Source organism: Triturus cristatus, chromosome 6 (assembly GCF_964204655.1).
Source record: "Triturus cristatus chromosome 6, aTriCri1.1, whole genome shotgun sequence".
Classification (NCBI taxonomy): Eukaryota; Metazoa; Chordata; class Amphibia; order Caudata; family Salamandridae; genus Triturus; species Triturus cristatus.
The window spans coordinates 1884556984-1884580499 of NC_140589.1; the positions used below are offsets into that span (position 1 = coordinate 1884556984).

Below are 23516 nucleotides of genomic sequence, written 5' to 3' on the forward strand. Positions count from 1 at the left end.
ATTTGCGAAAGTGACGTCTGCAAATTATCGCGAAAATGTTACAAATCTCCGCAAACACGCGGAAACATCGCGAAGATGCGGAAGTTTTTTCCCCGCTCATTAGCGGTATTTTCTGCATGGTCGCGGCTCGCCAACTTGCCCATGGGGTTGCTTGAGGGCGCGTCCATCTTGTTTTCACTCTTCTCGCGGTGCATGATCGCGCGAAGAAAGACGTGATCGCGCGACCAATGACATTACTGCGGGCGCGAACTGTCGCAAGACAGCGCAAATGGCTACCAACAATTCAACATCTTGTGGAGAACGCGACCGGATCGGGAAAACTTGTCGGCGAACGCGGGGATTCAGGTAAGGCGATCGCGCGCGCGCGAGAATGTATTATTTTACAGCGCGAGCAAGAAACAAATTATCGCTAAGCTGCGGAATGCGGAAATTTTGACATTTTCGCGCTCTCCGCGGAACGCAAAATTGTCAAATTATCGCAATTTCCGCGATCGGAACGGAAATTTAGCCCAGGCCTAGTCACCAGGTGCCTTGTTTCAGTACAAAAGGTTGTTTGATGATTATAGAAATTCAGCAATTTGAGGCCTTCATTGGTTTTTATTAAACTTCAGCTTTTTCAGTCCAATTGTGGCTGCCTTATTGTTGCCAGAGGTAGTCTGAGATTAGTATATCAATTCCTTCATTGAAATTTGAAGAGAGCGAAATGGCAAACATGCTTGTCATAAGGCTAATGTGAGGGGTTATCATCATGTTCACACATTCAACTCTGCCCCACCATACAATATTTTTAGAAGATGATTTTTGCAAGAGATTATTACATTTTTCAGAGCATTTTCTATGCAAATTCTGGTATCTACAGGGTTTTGCTTAAATTCTACACCCAAGTATTTCAGATATTAAGTTTGCCATTTAAGTCCAGTTGAACCTTTAATTATTGTATGACATCAACTATTTAGTAGGAAAATATCGATTTTGTCATGTTTAAGAGTACCCTCAAACAATTGAATGCTTGTTAATAATGTTGTTATTACGTGCATGGCTTGGTCACCTTCTTCTGTAAATAGTGTCTGCATGTGGTGAGAAAGTTCCAGGAAACTTTATCAAAGGATTTTTCAGCATCCAGGGCCATGGTCATCATTGGGGTGAGAAGTAATTTAGCCTTCTCTCCGACATGAGCTAACAATCTTATTTTAGGTGATGCAAGGTGTCCTTTAATGTAGCCTGTTTGGGTGTCCTGATACTTTTAGGAAGGACTTTTACTGGGCACATTGCTAGAATTTTGGGATACATTTTAAAATGCACATTTAGCAGTGATATTGGTCTAAAGTTTATGTATTATTACAGTATGGGCTTCTGAGGCTTTACTTTTCACTTCTCCAGTGTTCTGAAAATTGGCAAAAAGCACTCCCAGCTGAGGGAGAAGTGAGTCTTGGTAGCCAACAGGACCTGGAGATTTCCCAATCATCAGTGACTGAATAGCTTTGGTAATGTCTGTGTTGATAATCTGTTTCTTTAAACCAGCGGTTTCTTCCTATTAGCCCTGTCAGCCTTAGGGTGGTCTCTCCCAGACATTTTGCCTTCATCCCCTCCTATTTTTCTGAATTTGTTTTTGTTGATCTTAGGACTTTGCACACTTTACCACTGTTAAGCAGTGCTAAAGTGCTTGTACTCTCTCCCTAAAACATGTTAAACATGGAAAATATGGCTTAGACTTGAATCTCATATTTATTTTACATATATATCCTTAGTAAAGTGGAATACTATATACCCAGTCCTCCTGATCAAAGATTTGACATACTTGAGTAGTGGCCATGGACTGGGGGTCCTACTAGAACTGAGATCAGTTGCACAGTTTGGGTGTTAATTTAAGAATATTGCTTTTAACTCTGAGAAATTATCCTCTGTTGTTGTATTATTGCAATGATTTTAAGTAATCATACAATAAATAGATGCATTAATTTATTCATTTTATACTAATCAATTAGATGTGGCAATCAGTTGGTTGTTTTTTAACCTGTGGGCTAAAACCATGTGAATGCCTAAAAGAAGAATGTAATTACTAGAGTGGAAATATCAATGGAATACATGCAGCGCATGCAGTGTGAGGGAGTGTAAAACATCTTCAATGATTCATGTGCTCATGTTATGTCCATATATATGCTTCGGGGTTACAAAGCAGTATAAATGTGTGTATATATGTCTGTATGTGCGTATGCATGCATGTGGTGTATCTACATCGCACACGTAGCCCAGAGGCAGCAGATCACTGTACAAGATCAAAGAGAACAAAGCAGCAAAGAAGCAGATGACTAGATGGAAGAGGATAATCACCCCCTAACTTAAAACAGCAGCTATAATGCTCTAGAGGCAGCTGGAGGACAAAGGCCTACCAAGCTGACATTGCATTTACTTGAAATCCTCCCATATTTTCATTATGTTCAGCAGCCTATAGATTTAGTTTATTATTCACCCATCCTTTTTCTTAGACAAGACTCTGTCCACATGACTACCTCAGAATAAAGGTTTGATCAATAACATAACTAACTCTTTCTGTCAAGCATTGGTGCTGGGTATTCTCTTCACAAGGGTAATGCATTTCACAGATTACAGTGTGTGATTTCCCATTTGATGTGTTGTATTCAGTCTGGGATATCTGAAACTCTGAATGCTGTGAGACAGCTCAGATGGCGGTTATTCGTCTTTCTATGAAAGATATGTTAAATTCAACAGGTACACAATATATCTGTCAGACTCTTGAGTACAAATTACAGACCCACACACAAAGGTATTTTGAGCTGCAGAAATTCACAATGGGATTCATGGTCACCATAACTGGATTCGCTAGTGTGTATTCCTGTTCCATGAGTGTGGAGTAATCCACAGTAGCAAATCCAAGTCAAAGAGTGGGAAGTGGGCATTCCAAACCTGTTGTCTGCTCTCTTTCCATCCTGGGAAATGGATGTAGATGTACCCAGCCGAGGACACTAGTAAATCCTCTTCCAGGATGGGAAGGGGAATGGACCATCCCCAGGTGGAAGTCAGAAGACCCTTGTTCATGGAGAAACATAAATTCTCAATTGAGAAAAAGTGCATTTGCAAAGGAGGTTTCTATTTGTCCTTTGCAGAGTCATCATCTGTGAAGAACTCTTTACAGGTGGTTTAAGAGCCTTTAAGAAATGTCACATCTTGGGTCGGGTTGTGGTTCGTGACGCGATTGGCAGCGTCATAAAAGGGACGCTAGGGTGAGTGCTTGTAATTCTGACTGCAAACGCACTTTTCCCCCTCCTGAGGCGGAAGCCGGGAGGTCTCTTGCCTTTCCACTTTATTTTAGCTATTTTAGCTGTTTTTAAAAATCGAATTGTGTATTTTTCACTGTGGCTACATCTGAGCAGTATTTGATGTGCTGTGTCCCCCTGCGCTTAGTAGCGCTTCAGATCCCTTTCACCCCCTCCCCTCTTGCTCCGGTCCTGCTCTCGGCCGAGTGTTGACGCCGAGAGCAGAGCACCGGTTTTGGCGGCCATCTTGGGTCGGGTTGTGGTTCGTGACGCGATTGGCAGCGTCATAAAAACGGGCAGGGATGTCTCCGCGCAGCGGACGCGAGCAGCGGACGTGCCGGATCTGTGCCGGAGTCGTGCCAGAGTCCTGCCCGTCTGCGCCCGTCTGCGCCCGTCCGCGTCACGGCAGCGACCGGCGCGGCGGCAGACTCTGGCCATAGGCTTACCTACTCCGCAACGGATTTATTATCCTATAACTTGAATATTACGTCCTGTCGGCCTGTCTTTCCAGGCCGTTACAAAGGTAAATGTCGCTGTCCTGGTTGTGGATGGTACCCTAACATCTACCGGGTTTCTGAGGGACCCCACTTACTCCCCGTAAATAATTTTAAGTGTTTACTGTTAAATACCCGTTCTTTGCATAGACACGCTCTGGACATTTTTGAGCTATTGACCGTTGAGAAACCACTTTGTCTAATGCTTACAGAAACCTGGCTCAATGAGTCTTCTAACCCTGATATTGCGGCAGCCATTCCTCCCGACTATATAGTCTATAGACAGGATAGGGCACTGGGTAAAGGTGGGGGTGTGGCTCTTGCAGTTCAAAGATCCTTTGCTTGTGCAATCATTCCTTCCTCACCGATCTCTGGCTGCGAATCCCTCGCCTTCTCTATTACACTTTCCCCACACCAATCATTCTCAGGGTTCCTAGTTTATAGACCTCCTGGTCTGCGTGGTTCCTTCTTCGATGAGCTTCAATCAGCTATTTCCACTCTATGCCTGAAGGTGGAACACTGCATAATGCTTGGGGATTTTAACATTCACATGGATGTCGAGTCGGACAGTGAAGCTATTAAAATCACGGACATCACTGCTCCCCTTGGTCTAACTCCCTACATCTTTAGTGCAACTCATGATAAGGGTCACACTCTTGACCAAGTGTTCTCCACCATTCCCCTCATTATGTCCCGTCCCACTCCTGTTTTGTGGTCTGACCACTCCCTGCTCAGCTTTCTAATTCAAGGTAGAAGCAAAATCTCTTGTACTAACTCTGACCAACTGAGGCACCCCAGTAGACCCTTTCATAAAATTACTCAGGAGAGCCTTGTTCAAGCGTATCAAGAACATCCTTGTATCCTATCCGGCCATCTCGAAAGAGACCTTGAAACTTTTCAGAAATGGCTTACGGATAGGCTTGATGATCTTGCTCCTCTTTCTACGCTTCGCTCATCCATTAAGCGTAGCTCGGCTCCTTGGTTCTCTAAATCACTGACTCTTGCTAGGCGAAACTGTAAGTTAGCCGAAAGACTCTGGCGGAAACAGTACGATCAGGAAGCTAAGTCCGCTTACAAAGCATCTATCAAATCTTATCATGCGGCTATCCTAGAGGCCAAAAAGAATTATTTCGCCAACAGAATTGAAGCTGCGTCAAACTCGTGTAAAGAAATTTTTTCCATTGTCAAAGAGTTTGTTTCTCCTAAATCGAGTTCAGTCCAGCATAAGTTCTCTGAACCTTGGGTAAAGGAGCTGGCCATCTTTTTTAATATGAAAATCAAACTCATCCAAGAATCCTTTCCTCCAGCTGTCCCCAATGTACCTATGATTGATTCAAATCTGTTGTCTTTTCCATCTGATACGTGCCCCACTCTATCGGAGTTCCCACCTTTATCGGAATCTACTTCTTTGGATCTCCTACTCAGAATTAAATCAGGCTCTCCGCTTGACCCCTGTCCGGCGAGTTTTCTAGCTAGGAATGCCAAGATTCTTAATTCCCTGATCTACCCTGTCTTGAATTCATCCCTGTCCAGTGGCATGGTTCCGCCAGCATGGAAGAAGGCAATGGTTGTTCCCCTTCTAAAAAAACCAGGCCTTGATCCAGAGATACACGCGAACTATAGGCCCATATCTCTCCTGCCCAGTCTGGCTAAGATCGTCGAGAAGCACGTCCACTCTGTGCTTTCTTCCTTCTTGGAAGATCAGGGGTTACTCCACTCTACCCAATCTGGCTTCCGCTCCAATTTGAGCACCGAGACCGCTCTTTTGGAAGTAAACAAAGCCATTAAGGAAGTTCTCGACGCAGGGGGAAGAGCTATGCTGGTGATGTTGGATCTGTCGGTGGCCTTCGACACCGTCCCGCATGAGGCCCTCTTGAGAAGACTTCACAAGATTGGTCTCCGTGGAACGGTGTTGAGCTGGTTGAGATCTTACCTAGCGGGTCGTCGAAAAGTGGTCTGGGCCCCGCCGTACTCCGCAGAGGTGCCGCCTATGGATGTTGGAGTCCCACAAGGGTCGGTGCTGAGCCCGACCCTTTTTAACATCTTCATGACTCCACTGGCGGTACTTGCGGAGTCCATGGGTGCCCAGATCATATCATACGCTGACGACACCCAGCTTCTCTTCACCTGCAAGAAGGGCATGGAGTTTGACGGGGAGAGCATCCGTGGTTGCCTGGGGGCTGTTTTCGACTGGTTTCAGCGAAGCAGCCTCAAATGCAACCCTGATAAATCTGAGGTGCTTTTCTTCGGCTGTCAAGCAGATCCACCGTGGCAGGAATGGTGGCCGGTGTGTATGTCACCCCCTTCCTCTTCCTCTGTGGTTGCAAAAAACTTGGGGATCAAAATCGACAACACCCTTTCGCTGAAAACACAGATCACAGGTCTCTCCAGCACCTGTTTTGGTCTGTTAAAAATTCTGCGAAAATTTCTTCCTCTGCTCCCTTTAGTCCACAGGAAGCTGACGGTACAGGCTTTGATTTGCTCCAGGATTGATTACTCAAATGTCCTCTACCTGGGTTTACCGGACTACCTCCTGCACCAACTTCAGGTAGTTCAAAACTCCGCAGCAAGGGCGATCTTTGGCCTACCTCGACAAGCTCGGGCTTCAGAGCTGCTTTCTTCCCTTCATTGGCTCCCAGTTAAGAAGCGGATTACTTTCAAGGCTCTCACTTTAGCCCACAAGGCACTCCATTTGGTTGGGGCCTCGTACATTCAGAAACGGCTTCTTTTCTATAAACCCACCAGATCTCTCCGATCTGAATGTCTTGGCCTGGCAACGGTTCCTCCCATTAGAAGGATCAGGATAGGTGGTCGTTCCTTTACACATCTTGCCCCAAAACTATGTAACTCCTTGCCTGTGGATCTGCGCCGTACTTCTAATCTGCTTGCCTTTAGAAAGGCCCTGAAAACTTGGCTTTACGAGCAGTAACTTGTTATGTTTGTGTTTTCTTCCATCTTCTTTCTCAGTTTGGGGTCAGAAAGCGCCGGGACACTCCCTGGAGTAGCCGTGCGCTATATAAGCAACCCCAATAACATAACATAACATAACATCCCAAAATTAAACCTTTAGCACATTTCCCAAGATGGGGAACACTGAATAAAATGTAAAAACTCATTCAGGCGGAAATAGAAATCTCTGCCAGTACTTTTACTTTTTTGGTAAAGAGGGTCTAATAAGCAGAGCTTTGGATAGATACCAAGCAAGTGAGAATAGAGAGAGGACTTCTTTCATTTGTGACATTTTCCAGATTTGCTGTAAAGTTAGACAAGAAGATAAACACTAGTATCCTCAAAAATTCCCTAAAGGGGGAAATTGCACAAAACAAGGTTTTTTGAACAGATATTTGCGTTAACACAATATATAAAACAAATGGAGAAGAGAGAAAGAAAAATACCAACAAAGCCATTTATGAAGTGATCTGATTGTGAAGTTTCTAAGTACTGTTTTTGTATCTAAAGCACTATTGTATAGTGTTCAGTAGTGACTATTATAACACGCCTCCGATGATGACAGCAGAAGGAGGACCAAGGGTCTGATTTAATCTTACACCAACGCGCCCCATGGAGATAGATTCTAATAGATGTACCAAAAGTGAACACATGGAAAGAAGTGTTTCGAAGCTGATGTAAAGGATGTTATCATGATGTCATTTATGCTAATTTAGCTGCAATGGTATCCTAGGATTTCAATCACAGTTAATACATTAAACAGCAACGTTACTGGGATAGATCTTAAGACATGCGTAGCACTCCAGGGCTCACCATAGTCTGTACTTTGTCTATCTTCAAAAAATACTTACAAGCACCCCAGCTGTAAGGAGATATACAGTACATATCTCCAGATTTGTCGCCACAGGTTGTTCGATTTGAAGGATCAGCTAATCTGCCTGAAACACAAACCAGAAAAAAACATTGAAAAGAGAAAATTGATTGAAGTTCACAAAGATTACAGGGCTGCCCTATGCTAGGAGTCATCATTTACTAAATGTGACCCTTCCACAGTTTTCTACGGTCTTGACTCATCTGAAGTAGCCTCAGAGATATACCTGCGGCCAGTATAGATAGATTTCATTGACATTGACATTTTCACAAGCATCTGGACTGACCAATCACTGCAAATGGTCCTGCTGGAATGCCAGTGAAAAAGGCAGCTGCACTGTTGCACTATACAGAATTTGGAGATGTTGGTTATAATCTACACAAGTGAGTAAACTATGAAAATGTGCCTCAGCTATGGGGCAACCTCAACACAAGGCTTAGCTGGGTATCAACTCTTTAAAGTTTGCAATACCAGCCACAAATAGCAGGCAGCAAGCCCACTGATCACCTTGGTTGGTGAGGTCCTTCCCACAAGAAATTATCTCCTATGATTGTCCAACAGGGTGGATTTTACAGAATGACATCCCATACATATTTGCCAAAAGGCAATTTCCGGCACTAGTGAGTCGTTTATTATTAACCAACACAAACATTCAATCCAGAATATTGACTACAACTATATCATCAAAGTGCAGCTTATTAGTGTTAACTCCACATGTACATGTTATTTATATGTACTTACCATGATGATAGAGTGGTACATGTTATTCTGGATTTAATATTGTCAGGGCTTAATATTTTGACATACTATCGCCAAATGTCAGTATGTTTTTGAAGTGGTTTTCAAAAGCGTGGGGCTAACAACTTATTTGCATATTCCTTTTTTGTAGCAAAATTTGTATGTTCCCAGCAAAATATATAGGGCAGATTTATCATTGTATTACATTGCCTATGCATCACAAATGGTGTCCCAAGGAAAACATAACACTAAATTTAGATTTACCTTGCGTGGCCCTGTGTTGCTTGGTAAATCTGCAGTAACTCAAGGTAGCGAAGTCGCTGCCATGCATTACTCTGCCCTGGGGAGGCTCTCCATGGGTGAAGTGTAGGTGATCCCATGCATCCACCCGTGGATTTTTGCACACTCCTAGATATACCAAGACTGGTAAGCCTGAAAATGTGTCAAAATGCCACACCTTCCCAAGGGAGGTGCAGTGAGGAGAAACATCTTTATCTCTCCTTGTCGTTTCCTAAGTATCTAAGGATAGTTTTTGTGCAGGAAGATATTTCTTCATTCACAAAGACAATCCTATGTGTAACGCAGGCACAATTGTGCAATGGTGTCTGCACTATCACAAGGCAGCAGAGTGTGCGCTAGCGCAGGCAGAGAGCAAGAATTCGCCATATATTGGTAAATATAGCACATTCCTGCCCTCTCAATTTCACGCAGTGCAGCAAGTTGTTTTGAGAACATGATAAATGTGCCCCAAAGTGCTCAAAAGAAACAAATGACACACAGGAGAATAATACGAGTTCTAAATTCTGCCTGTGAAACTACCATTGGAATGACCGGTTCCAGTCAAAGTCACATCAGAAGTCCTTTAGCAAAACATCACAAAAGAAAGCAGCCGAATTGTGAGTGCTTAACTCGCTGAGGTATCGTTCTTGTTGCCTCTCAGTCTGTACAATGACATTTGTCTGTGGTGCTCCTCATTCATAAGGGCTGCCAATGTGCCAATCGAACTGAACGCATACACCATTGTGCTTGTGAGCATAGGATGGTTCTTCTGTTTGGGCAGACCGTGATCCAGTACCTTTCATGTGCAAAAGATGCTCTTAGGTCAGAGCTACATTTGTGACTGTGATGCTTCTCAGGAGATGGCTCAGGTGTCAGTAGTGCACCTCTTGTCTTAGTGCCATATGTGTGTGGATGGTCAAATAGTGATGTAGAGAAGAAAAATAAAGCATAGGACAGAACAAGGTGGGTAATTCCAGATTAGGTTTACAGCGACTGATGGCAGAATCTAAGACTAGTAATATAACAAATTGATGTCCCCTATTAGCACTATTGTTGGCAAAATATTGATACGTTTTTGAACTGATTTCACCAAGGCCTCAAAGTTGGGTGTAAGATGTGCAAGAATGGGCAGAAACTCAAGATATTAATTTATTCCAATCAAGGAGTGAAGAGAAATCAGGTGAGTATTTTACAGGTTAATGACAATAGCCTGATATTTTCTCCTAACAATAGATCTCTGTAGGTCAAATCAATCAGTGCAGTCTTGATGTAAAACTATAATGGGCTTACTAGGAAACAACCTGGAGGCATTACATGAAAATCAAAGTATTACAGTTTATGCCAGACTGTGCTACATGTCCATATGAATAGACTCTTAACATGACAATACATGCCTGTTGTGGCGGTAATGTTAGGATTCTGTTCAATACTGCAAAGGTTTAAAACGTAAATCAAGAAAAAGAATTCTAAAAAGCAATTGGCGCCTTGACTGATGTTTCTACATTAAAAGTAGTGGTATCCCGTAGGAATCTAGAAATAACCAGTGAATGATGGTTCTGATGGTCCGGTTTTATGCCAGGCTCCTTTACGTCACAGGCCCCAGATGCTGCTCTGTGCACTAGTAGTGAGCCTGCCAGAATTGCTAGTTCCCTCACCCACATTCTATGTGACTGCCCCTCAATCTGACTCTTCTGGTCATATGTTGGAGATATTTTGGGAGCATCCATGCCTCTCCTACCTCCTTAGCTTGCCCCGTTATATTCCTGCACAACACTAGAGACTCCCTGGACCTCAATCACCTGCAACGTCGCCTTGTCCACACGGTGCTGTCCACAGCCAAGCTATGTTTCCTCTGCCGGTGGAGGTAATGCATACCCCCCTCGCAGGAGTACTGGATGGTGGCGATGATCCAAACAACATCACATGAGCACGTTATATGCGGCATGTAGGACCAAGCTGAGGTGTTTGAGCAGACGCGGGGCCTCTTCCTGCATGATGTCCCTAAGGAGGGCCATGCCATTGCTGCCCCCCTCCACTGCCCATATGGAATGTCAAGCTCAGCCCACCATGGAGTCAGGCTGTTAAACCCTAACACCCCCCTCTGCAGCGACAGACCCAATCATCCTGATTGACAAAGGCAGAAAAGAACTAGCTGGTTTTACCAGCAGGTCAAGAAAGCCCATGAGAATGTTAATACACCATAAACCCGATAGCCCGGTTAAGGTTCACAAAAAGTTAATATATTTGTGAGGTTTTTTTAGGTCAAGCGTAAGCGTTCGACCTCTTGTATACTTTAGTATGCATATATCTCTGTGGGCCAAATACCATTTCTTGCTTCTCATTTGTTTGTTTCAATGTCCTTTAAAAATCCTTTTTTTAATACTGGCCAGTCCTGTCTGTTTTTCCCTCCTTTTTCCTCCAAGGAGCAGGGACTTAGTACAATATCATTAGGCTTTGTTCTGTTGATCTGCTTGTGGGGGAGACATTTCATCATGTTTTCAACCTCAGTTACAGTGTGGCTGCTCAGACCAGTATCTGCTTATATTTTATTGCAGCATTAACCCTCTCAGTACCTTCCATGTGGCTGGCATTCTTTTGTATTCTTCCTGAAGACAGCTCCCAGGCTGGCTTGGAATGCAAGCAATTCATTATTGTGGTTTTAAGTCTAAGTCTGCTGCCTTTAATTTCCTCTAAAAACAGGCACAAAAGCACTGCAGTAGCATGCCATCTAGCTACTGCAGTTCTAAATCATGTAAAAAAGTTACACCACTACTTAAAAACAGCAATTTTTTCAGTTCCATTAAATCAACGCTTCAAATGATAATTTAATGTGCATGCTGCTTGTGTTCTTTCCTACCCTCCAGGACCTGTGCTAGGCTGCTGGCTGAGAGGTTGTAAGTCTCTGTTCTTAGTTTAGTGCTAAGGCCAAAATGTTTCTTTCTGGAAGAATGTTCCCTGTAAATGTGCATTTGAATGTAGTGCATTAAATAAATGCAGAACAAGAAGGCAGGGCCAGCACAAGGGTGGTGCGATCACACTGGATACTGGCTTCAGAGTAGAGGGGCTGTGTTTCCAAGTTTATTTTGCTTTTAAAAGCACTCACTGACACATTCCAGGCCTCAAGCAATTCCAGACAATAAAAATGTCAAGATAACTCCAGTGATTAATGTTCTTGCTGGAGAGATGGAGTTGTCTCGCTTCGACTCATTGCAAGTTAGCAGAGGGTTAATATTCTAGCTGCAAAGAAAGTTTATCATGCAGAACACAAAATGCATAACATTTGAATAGGCCAGTGGGTTACTGTTTTTCTGTTACTTGCAGCTTATAAGTTAAAATCCTAACCCAGAACAGTGAATTTATAACTGTCATCATAGAATTGCATGCACTGCAAAGTACAGATTAGAGCAGATATTGTTATGTTTATTTAAGAGAACCCCCAACTATGGTGTGCTGTTCTCAATTCTGAGTTTGTGCTTCTGGGGTTAAAGCACTCGTTAGAAATGCTGCCAACCAAAATGCATGACTTGTGACACCTACAACTTGAAGTCCTCTGTCTTATGTAACATTTCACTTACGCTGATTTATACACATATTGATTGCCTCTGTACAATTTGTGTGTGATGCAAAGTGATTTGACACCATACACTGGTATGAGTGGTGCTTTATAACTAATTAAATGCATCTGAACATTACTGGTTATAGAGCCTTAAGGAACACTGTTAAAGGGTGGTGGTGATGAAGAAATACACAACACTCAGCCTTACCTCATCATCAGTTCACTACCAACTCGCAGCACAGCACCACCTCCTCATCAGTGCACCACCACCAGAGCAGCACCAACTCAGCATCTGTGCAGTACCAGCGAAACTCCACCTTAACATCAGCATTGCACCATCTTAGCTTTATCACAACACTAATTCAGCATCAGTGCACACCACCAATGCAGCCCCACCTCACCAGCAACTCAGCACCAATGCAGCACCACCTCAGCATCAGCACAACATCACCTCAGCACAGAACCAACTCAACATCACTCAGCACCACCTGTGCACCAGTTCTGCACCACCACAGAACCAGTGCACCACCACCACCTCAGCAACACTCATCACCACCTCAGCATCACTCAGCAGAGCACCATGTGGTGTTCCACAAATAGAGGACACGGAGAGTAAGGTAAGGATATGCCGAGTTTATTATAACAAACCCCATCCAACGGAATTCCGAGTGTGACATAATTACACATCATCACACTTCTCCCTTATTATACAAAAAAATGTAAACAAAATGAGAGCAACAACAAAAGAAGTTAACAGTAAAAGACAAATGCATTTTTAAAAATAGCAGACCAACTCAAACTACAAAATCTTTGAGATAAGCCGGTCTCTTGATCGCTCTAGCACTACGTCTATGTGTAGGTGACACTCTTCCTGAAGAACTAAACGAACACCGACTAGCAGAATAACCTGCAACTGTGAGAGGTCTTGACTTGGAATAGAAAAGAGGATTAGATATTCTGCGTGTAACAGATACTCTGTTTTTTTTCCAAATTACGACCATCATGAGTCTTGACAGCGTTTTTAAAGCATTTGATAACCTGTAACTCTTTTGTGAACTTGGACCAATCTGCACATCCCTTGGGAGCGCTGATCTTCACAAAATTACCAATACTAGCTTTCACCTCACTCACACACTTACGAGAGTCAAAATCCTCCTTTCTTTTGCGTTGAGAAATTATCTCTCTCTCTCTCCACAGACCAGGGAAATTATCTACACAACCCTTGCTCCAATTCATCCACCCAGGGCACACAAAGGTGGAAGGCGATCTACCTTTGAATAATTCAAAAGGTAATTTCCCAGTAGAGCTATGAGGAGAGAATCTATAACCCTGAATTCTTTTTGACAACTCTTTTTTCCAGTCTAAACCATTCGCTCTGGCTAATTGAATGCCCTCCTTTAAAGTTTTGACCACCCTCTCAATAGCACCATTAGTCTGAGGATGATACAGAGAAGATTTTTTATGGACAATTCCACACTTTTTCAAGAACAATTCTGTTTCATGAGAACAAAACTGCACACCATTATCAGCGAGCAGATATATTGGAAAACTTTCCCTCAAAAATATATCCTCCAGAAACTTAATAATTGCTGATGAAGAAATATCCTGTACACAAGAAACCTCAACCCATCTGGAATACAAATCCAAGAGCACGATAACATATGGTGTGGCATGCTCACCCCTAATGGGTCCAAGAATATCCATCGCAACCTCTTCCCAAGGGTATTTAGGTAAAGATCTACAAACCATAGGAGGTTGACTGGTTTTAAGACCTTTATCAGAGACCGAACATTCCACACAATCTCTAATTAAACACTCTATATCATGATCAAGTGTAGGCCACCAAAAATCCCTTATGAGCCTTGCTTTGGTTTTAACAATGCCCATGTGTCCTTCGTGGGCCAAACATAAGATTTTTTTCTCAGATTTTCAGGTGAAATTAATCTTGTGCCCCTCAACAAGAAACCTCTGTCAACAGCTAGTTCATTCCAGATCTTTTCCCAACATCCAGAAAATTCCTTAAATTGAGAACTACAAGTTGAACCAGAGGCAACAATGTTCCTAATGTTAACTAGAGTGATATCCTTAGTCAGATCCTCCAACCACTCTTCCTTGCTAATGGATCCCTCTGTTACTTCACATACACTCACACCTTCTTCTAGATCCAGATCTTCTGACAATCATACTGGACACAATCTAGATCAACAAGTCTGGAAAGACAATCTGCTGAGAAATGTCCAGCTCCAGGAACATATTGAACAGTGAAAGAAAAATCTTGCAGTCCTACAACCCATCTCCTTATGCGTGATGAAATGGAATCAAGACCCTTCTTTGCAAAGACATCCTCTAGAGGTTTATGGTCTGACTGAACAGAGAATTGGATGCCCCAAAGAAATTGTTTGAACCTCGTGATAGACCAGAAAACAGCCAACGACTCTCGCTCAATTACGTAATAATTGCGTTCAGAATCCCTAAGAGTTCTAGAGATACAAGCAATTAAGTTCTCCTTTCCATTCTTAGTCTGAATTAGTAGAGCACCTAATCCTTTGCCACTCGCATCACACACAACTTTTGTGTCATAGGATGCTTGAAAAGATTGTAGGGAAGGAGCATTGTTTAAGTCTTGTTTCACATTCACAAATTCTTGACTACATTCATTAACGCACACAAATTCTGTATCCTTCTTTAACAGTTTCCTCATTCGATACATTTTACTTGCAAAGTCCTTTATGAAACGACTATAGTATTCTACCATTCACAAAAAAGATGAGAGTTCCTCTTTTTTTGTAAGTTCTTTCAATGATTTGATGGTATCAATCAGTTCTTTCTTCGGCTGAATACCAGAAGCAGTAATTTTATATCCTAAATAACTCACTTCGTTGACTCCAAATCTAAACTTTTCAGCTTTAAGCGTAAGACCAGAGTCCTGAAGTCTTTGTAGGACTTGACGAACACGTTGATTATGCTCTATGTCATTTTGGGCAAAAATGATAATGTCATCTTGGTAACATTTCACACCAGGTTGACCTTTGAGAATCATAGACATTGCTCTCTGAAAAATTGCAGCCGCAGAAATTAAGCCAAAAGGCATTCTTTTAAAACGAAAATTGCCAAAAGGAGTCGTAAAGGCTGTCAAGTCTTGTGAACTCTCATGAAGTTCCACCTGATGATACGCTGACATCAGATCTAATGTACTGAAAACCTTAGCATCCAAGAAAGTGGTGATCATCTCTTCTATGTTGGGAAGCGGAAATTTTCAACTACCACCTCTTTGTTTAGCGCCCTCAAGTCCACACAAAGACGAATGTCACCATTCCCTTTGCACATGACTACAATGGGGGCCAACCAATTTGTAGCTTCAACTTCTTCAATCACTCCCCCATCTACCAACTTCTTAAGCTCATTCTCAACTTCAGTTTGAAGGTGAATGGGAATCCTTCTTACTTTGGCTACCACAGGAACGGCATGATCTCTGAGTTTGATTTTGTGTTTGTAACCAACAAGTTTCCCAAGTTTATTCTGAAACAAACCTCTAAATTCTTTGACAAAAATATTATTAGAGTGTTCAACATGATCAACCTGTACCTGTGGGATTTTGTTCAGATGTAAACTGACACCCAACTCCTTTTGATGAGCCCAAACCAAAAGATCGTCTCCTTTGCAGGATACATAGACTTTGCCAGAAGTGATCCTCCCACAAACGCCAATCTTAGCAGTGAAGTAACCCAACATGTCAATCTTGCTCCCTCCATACCCCCCAGGTTGAATATCCATTTCACAGAGAGATTTCTTATCTGGAAACAAATTTCCAAGTGTATCCTTCGAGATAATAGTAATACGAGAACAAGAATAAAAATTTCATAATGGTCTCCTTCCCATCAATGCTAACCATCTCAGAGGGGAAAGCTTTCCCATCTTGATTAACTTGTAATAATATCTCATGACAAGACTCTTTGTCTCTGTTTTTATAATTCCCCTTATTTCGGTTCCTGCAACATCTGCTAAAATGTCCCCTCAAACCACAAAAGTTACAAGATTGTGACAAAGCCGGACAGGATTTATCATTAGCTCTATGTCCATTATAACCACATCTGAAACAAGTGACATTCTGACTATACTCTTTACTCTTTACCCCTTTTTCTTCAATTGTTTGTTTAGCATTCGACTCACTCTGAGTTTTGACTCCACTAGACCTCACCACTTGAACCTCAGCAGTGTCTTCTTTTCCTGTAGAATTAGGGATAACAGCCTCTTTCTCTACTTTAAGTTAACTTACACACTTCAACATGTGCTCAATTTGTTTTGCAACAATGATTACCTCTTCCAAGCGAGGATCATCTTTCATCCAAAGTTCCTCTCTTATTTTATTACTGTTGCAGCGAAGTAAAAACTGATCTCTAATTCTCTCTTCCAACATCCCACCAAATTTGCATTTGGATGCTAACTTCCTCAGCGAAGTTATGTAATCTTCAACTGACTCTTCTTTTCCCTGACATCTTAATCCAAAATGATACCTTTCTAAAATTGTACTCACGCGTGGCATGTAATGTTGGTCTAACTTTGTTATTGCAATTTCATATTCATTTAAATCACGTGCTAAAACATGGGGAAGATCAGGTAAGTTCTCTAAAACATCCTGTCCTTCGGCCCCTAGACAGTGTAACAATAATGCATGTTTTCTTTCTGCGCTAAGATTAGTGCCACAAACACGTGCATAGTTGGCATAAACGTTTTTCCATTTTGACCAATCTATAGAAGGTTCACCAGGGGAGGAGAGGAAGAAAGGAACAGATGTAACATTCTGCATTTTCCAATGTATGAAAAGTAAATGAGAAAGAAAAAAAATGATAACTACTAAGAACTATATTATTTAATCATCTCTTTGCAATAAAAGCATTACGATTGCCAACATAGGATACACACAAATCTTTAAACACTCTTTTTGAATGAGAGTGCGAGAAAATTAGCAATAAATAAATAAATAAATCAGCTTCACCAGATTGTATTGAACCACACGAAAATACCAGTCTTAATAATTTAAAAAAAAAATTATATTGTTCAACCATATAACCACTAATGTAATAATAATGATTTCCCATGACTCAACTAATGCCTCCTTAAATCCTTTAAATCCGTTAGTATTCCTTGTGCCAGTTCAGAGTCTGTTTTCCATAGTATTTAATCCAATCAGTTCACTCGCACAGCGCTCTAGTTGTTTTTTTTTATAAACAAAACCCTGCAACTTCCTTCAGCTGCAAGGGAGCATGTGCCGGACACGTGACGTCGGAGGGGGAAGAGTCGTTCCTCCCGACGTACAGACAAACCCGGGCTAGAGGGAGAAGGGTCGTTCCTCAAAGCCCATGAGTAAATAAAAAAAAACGTACCTGAATGTGGTGGCATACCCACTGCCAACAACAACAACCTCCGAGCATCAAGCGAGTGAACTCCGTCGATCTTGAACGTGATCAAGCGCTACTGTGGACGTCGTTGGGCTTCCTAAGCTCTCACATAAGCCTCATATACCAAACAGTCAGGAACTTTAGGGGCACTTCAACGGATGTCTATGGCTCCACACAGCTTGCCTCGGCTGCAGACTCCACTATCAGGAGCAACGAGTGGAAATCGAAACAACGTCTTGTTGGGGTACAATTTGAACACCGGAGAGAAGTATCCCGTCCTCGTTGGCAAATTTGGTGTTCCACAAATAGAGGACACGGAGAGTAAGGTAAGGATATGCCGAGTTTATTATAACAAACCCCATCCAACAACTAAGTCGCTGCAACTGTCACTTCACGGAATTCTCTCGGCGAGCACGTCGTGAGAATTCCGAGTGTGACATCATTACACATCATCACACACCACCTCCTCTTCAATGAGCCACCACCAGTGCAGCACCAACTCAGCATCAGTGCAGCACCACCTCAGCATCAGTGCAGCACCAGCGCATCACCATCTTTGCATTAGCACAGCATCACCTGAACACCACCACCTCAGAATCAGCACAGCCCCATCCCAGGGTTAGCACAGCACTACCTCCTCATCAGTGTAGCACCGCCTGAGCACCAGTGCAGCTGAACCACCTCAACATGACTCAGGTCCACCTCCGCATGACTCCGCACCACATCAGTACCAAAGCAGCCCCACCTCAGCAGCAACTCAGCACCAATACCACACCACTTCAACATCAGCGCAGCATCAACTCAGCAGATCACCAACTCAAAATCTCTCATCACTCCCTGAGCACCAGCGCAGCACCATTATCTTAGCATGAACCAGCACCTCAGCATCACTCAGTACCCCCTCATTATCACCTCAGCGTCACCTCATCATCAGTTCACTACCAACTCGGCATCAGCGCAGCATCACCTCAGCACCAATGCAGAACAACATAAACATCAGCACCATTTTCGCATCAGTGGACCACCACCAACCTAGCACCATCTCAGCATCAGCAGAGCATCAACTCAACACAGCACTAATTCAGCACCCCTTCAGCACCAGCGCACCACCACCACAGGATCACTCAGCACCACCTCAGCATCACTCAGCACCACCACAGTAACACTCAGTATCACCTCTACACCAGCACACAACTGCCTCAGCATCACTTAGCACTCCCTGAGTTCCATTCAGCATCACCTGTATTCTTCCTGAAGACAGCTCCCAGGCTGGCTTGGAATGCAAGCAATTAATTATTGTGGTTTTAAGTCTAAGTCTGCTGCCTTTAATTTCCTCTAAAAACAGGCACAAAAGCACTGCAGTAGCATGCCATCTAGCTACTGCAGTTCTAAATCATGTAAAAAAGTTACACCACTACTTAAAAACAGCCATTTTTTCAGTTCCATTAAATCAACGCTTCAAATGATAATTTAATGTGCATGCTGCTTGTGTTCTTTCCTACCCTCCAGGACCTGTGCTAGGCTGCTGGCTGAGAGGTTGTAAGTCTCTGTTCTTAGTTTAGTGCTAAGGCCAAAATGTTTCTTTCTGGAAGAATGTTCCCTGTAAATGTGCATTTGAATGTAGTGCATTAAATAAATGCAGAACAAGAAGGCAGGGCCAGCACAAGGGTGGTGCGATCACACTGGATACTGGCTTCAGAGTAGAGGGGCTGTGTTTCCAAGTTTATTTTGCTTTTAAAAGCACTCACTGACACATTCCAGGCCTCAAGCAATTCCAGACAATAAAAATGTCAAGATAACTCCAGTGATTAATGTTCTTGCTGGAGTGATGGAGTTGTCTCGCTTCGACTCATTGCAAGTTAGCAGAGGGTTAATATTCCAGCTGCAAAGAAAGTTTACCATGCAGAACACAAAATGCATAACATTTGAATAGGCCAGTGGGTTACTGTTTTTCTGTTACTTGCAGCTTATAAGTTAAAATCCTAACCCAGAACAGTGAATTTATAACTGTCATCATAGAATTGCATGCACTGCAAAGTACAGATTAGAGCAGATATTGTTGTGTTTATTTAAGAGAACCCCCAACTATGGTGTGCTGTTCTCAATTCTGAGTTTGTGCTTCTGGGGTTAAAGCACTCGTTAGAAATGCTGCCAACCAAAATGCATGACTTGTGACACCTACAACTTGAAGTCCTCTGTCTTATGTAACATTTCACTTACGCTGATTTATACACATATTGATTGCCTCTGTACAATTTGTGTGTGATGCAAAGTGATTTTACACCATACACTGGTATGAGTGGTGCTTTATAACTAATTAAATGCATCTGAACATTACTGGTTATAGAGCCTTAAGGAACACTGTTAAAGGGTGGTGGTGATGAAGAAATACACAACACTCAGCCTTACCTCATCATCAGTTCACTACCAACTCGCAGCGCAGCACCACCTCCTCATCAGTGCACCACCACCAGAGCAGCACCAACTCAGCATCTGTGCAGTACCAGCTCAGCACCAGCGAAACTCCACCTTAACATCAGCATTGCACCATCTTAGCTTTATCACAACACTAAATCAGCATCAGTGCACACCACCAATGCAGCCCCACCTCACCAGCAACTCAGCACCAATGCAGCACCACCTCAGCATCAGCACAACATCACCTCAGCACAGAACCAACTCAACATCACTCAGCACCACCTGTGCACCAGTTCTGCACCACCACAGAACCAGTGCACCACCACCACCTCAGCAACACTCATCACCACCTCAGCATCACTCAGCAGAGCACCATGTGGTGTTCCACAAATAGAGGACACGGAGAGTAAGGTAAGGATATGCCGAGTTTATTATAACAAACCCCATCCAACGGAATTCCGAGTGTGACATAATTACACATCATCACACTTCTCCCTTTTTATACAAAAAAATGTAAACAAAATGAGAGCAACAACAAAAGAAGTTAACAGTAAAAGACAAATAAAAGACAAATGCATTTTTAAAAATAGCAGACCAACTCAAACTACAAAATCTTTGAGATAAGCCTGTCTCTTGATCGCTCTAGCACTACGTCTATGTGTAGGTGACACTCTTCCTGAAGAACTAAACGAACACCGACTAGCAGAATAACCTGCAACTGTGAGAGGTCTTGACTTGGAATAGAAAAGAGGATTAGATATTCTGCGTGTAACAGATACTCTGTTTTTTTTCCAAATTACGACCATCATGAGTCTTGACAGCGTTTTTAAAGCATTTGATAACCTGTAACTCTTTTGTGAACTTGGACCAATCTGCACATCCCTTGGGAGCGCTGATCTTCACAAAATTACCAATACTAACTTTCACCTCACTCACACACTTACTAGAGTCAAAATCCTCCTTTCTTTTGCGTTGAGAAATTATCTCTCTCTCTCTCCACAGACCAGGGAAATTATCTACACAACCCTTGCTCCAATTCATCCACCCAGGGCACACAAAGGTGGAAGGCGATCTACCTTTGAATAATTCAAAAGGTAATTTCCCAGTAGAGCTATGAGGAGAGAATCTATAACCCTGAATTCTTTTTGACAACTCTTTTTTCCAGTCTAAACCATTCGCTCTGGCTAATTGAATGCCCTCCTTTAAAGTTTTGGCCACCCTCTCAATAGCACCATTAGTCTGAGGATGATACAGAGAAGATTTTTTATGGACAATTCCACACTTTTTCAAGAACAATTCTGTTTCATGAGAACAAAACTGCACACCATTATCAGCGAGCAGATATATTGGAAAACTTTCCCTCAAAAATATATCCTCCAGAAACTTAATAATTGCTGATGAAGAAATATCCTGTACACAAGAAACCTCAACCCATCTGGAATACAAATCCAAGAGCACGATAACATATGGTGTGGCATGCTCACCCCTAATGGGTCCAAGAATATCCATCGCAACCTCTTCCCAAGGGTATTTAGGTAAAGATCTACAAACCATAGGAGGTTGACTGGTTTTAAGACCTTTATCAGAGACCGAACATTCCACACAATCTCTAATTAAACACTCTATATCATGATCAAGTGTAGGCCACCAAAAATCCCTTATGAGCCTTGCTTTGGTTTTAACAATGCCCATGTGTCCTTCGTGGGCCAAACATAAGATTTTTTTCTCAGATTTTCAGGTGAAATTAATCTTGTGCCCCTCAACAAGAAACCTCTGTCAACAGCTAGTTCATTCCAGATCTTTTCCCAACATCCAGAAAATTCCTTAAATTGAGAACTACAAGTTGAACCAGAGGCAACAATGTTCCTAATGTTAACTAGAGTGATATCCTTAGTCAGATCTCCAACCACTCTTCCTTGCTAATGGATCCCTCTGTTACTTCACATACACTCACACCTTCTTCTAGATCCAGATCTTCTGACAATCATACTGGACACAATCTAGATCAACCAGTCTGGAAAGACAATCTGCTGAGAAATGTCCAGCTCCAGGAACATATTGAACAGTGAAAGAAAAATCTTGCAGTCCTACAACCCATCTCCTTATGCGTGATGAAATGGAATCAAGACCCTTCTTTGCAAAGACATCCTCTAAAGGTTTATGGTCTGACTGAACAGAGAATTGGATGCCCCAAAGAAATTGTTTGAACCTCGTGATAGACCAGAAAACAGCCAACGACTCTCGCTCAATTACGTAATAATTGCGTTCAGAATCCCTAAGAGTTCTAGAGATACAAGCAATTAAGTTCTCCTTTCCATTCTTAGTCTGAATTAGTAGAGCACCTAATCCTTTGCCACTCGCATCACACACAACTTTTGTGTCATAGGATGCTTGAAAAGATTGTAGGGAAGGAGCATTGTTTAAGTCTTGTTTCACATTCACAAATTCTTGACTACATTCATTAACGCACACAAATTCTGTATCCTTCTTTAACAGTTTCCTCATTTGATACATTTTGCTTGCAAAGTCCTTTATGAAACGACTATAGTATTCTACCATTCACAAAAAAGATGAGAGTTCCTCTTTTGTTGTAGGTTCTTTCAATGATTTGATGGTATCAATCAGTTCTTTCTTCGGCTGAATACCAGAAGCAGTAATTTTATATCCTAAATAACTCACTTCGTTGACTCCAAATCTACACTTTTCAGCTTTAAGCGTAAGACCAGAGTCCTGAAGTCTTTGTAGGACTTGACGAACACGTTGATTATGCTCTATGTCATTTTGGGCAAAAATGATAATGTCATCTTGGTAACATTTCACACCAGGTTGACCTTTGAGAATCATAGACATTGCTCTCTGAAAAATTGCAGCCGCAGAAATTAAGCCAAAAGGCATTCTTTTAAAACGAAAATTGCCAAAAGGAGTCGTAAAGGCTGTCAAGTCTTGTGAACTCTCATGAAGTTCCACCTGATGATACGCTGACATCAGATCTAATGTACTGAAAACCTTAGCATCCAAGAAAGTGGTGATCATCTCTTCTATATTGGGAAGCGGAAATTTTCAACTACCACCTCTTTGTTTAGCGCCCTCAAGTCCACACAAAGACGAATGTCACCATTCCCTTTGCACATGACTACAATGGGGGCCAACCAATTTGTAGCTTCAACTTCTTCAATCACTCCCCCATCTACCAACTTCTTAAGCTCATTCTCAACTGCAGTTTGAAGGTGAATGGGAATCCTTCTTACTTTGGCTACCACAGGAACGGCATGATCTCTGAGTTTGATTTTGTGTTTGTAACCAACAAGTTTCCCAAGTTTATTCTGAAACAAACCTCTAAATTATTTGACAAAAATATTATTAGAGTGTTCAACATGATCAACCTGTACCTGTGGGATTTTGTTCAGATGTAAACTGACACCCAACTCCTTTTGATGAGCCCAACCCAAAAGATCGTCTCCTTTGCAGGATACATAGACTTTGCCAGAAGTGATCCTCCCACAAACGCCAATCTTAGCAGTGAAGTAACCCAACATG

The 23516-nt window shown here is 42.3% G+C and overlaps 1 protein-coding gene across 3 annotated transcripts in view; it reads right to left on the reverse strand.

The window, feature by feature from the left end:
• Positions 1 to 23516, reverse strand: part of LOC146822292 (protein LEG1 homolog) — a 130310-nt gene that overhangs the window by 100023 nt on the left and 6771 nt on the right. For all 3 annotated transcript variants that reach the window (XR_014962829.1, XM_085609453.1, XM_085609452.1), the window contains exon 2: positions 7570 to 7656. Coding sequence is in view for 2 of the 3 variants with exons in the window: in XM_085609453.1 (XP_085465579.1) it covers positions 7570 to 7656 (87 nt within the window). In the remaining variant the exon portion in view is untranslated. The remainder of the gene's footprint in view (positions 1 to 7569; positions 7657 to 23516) is intronic.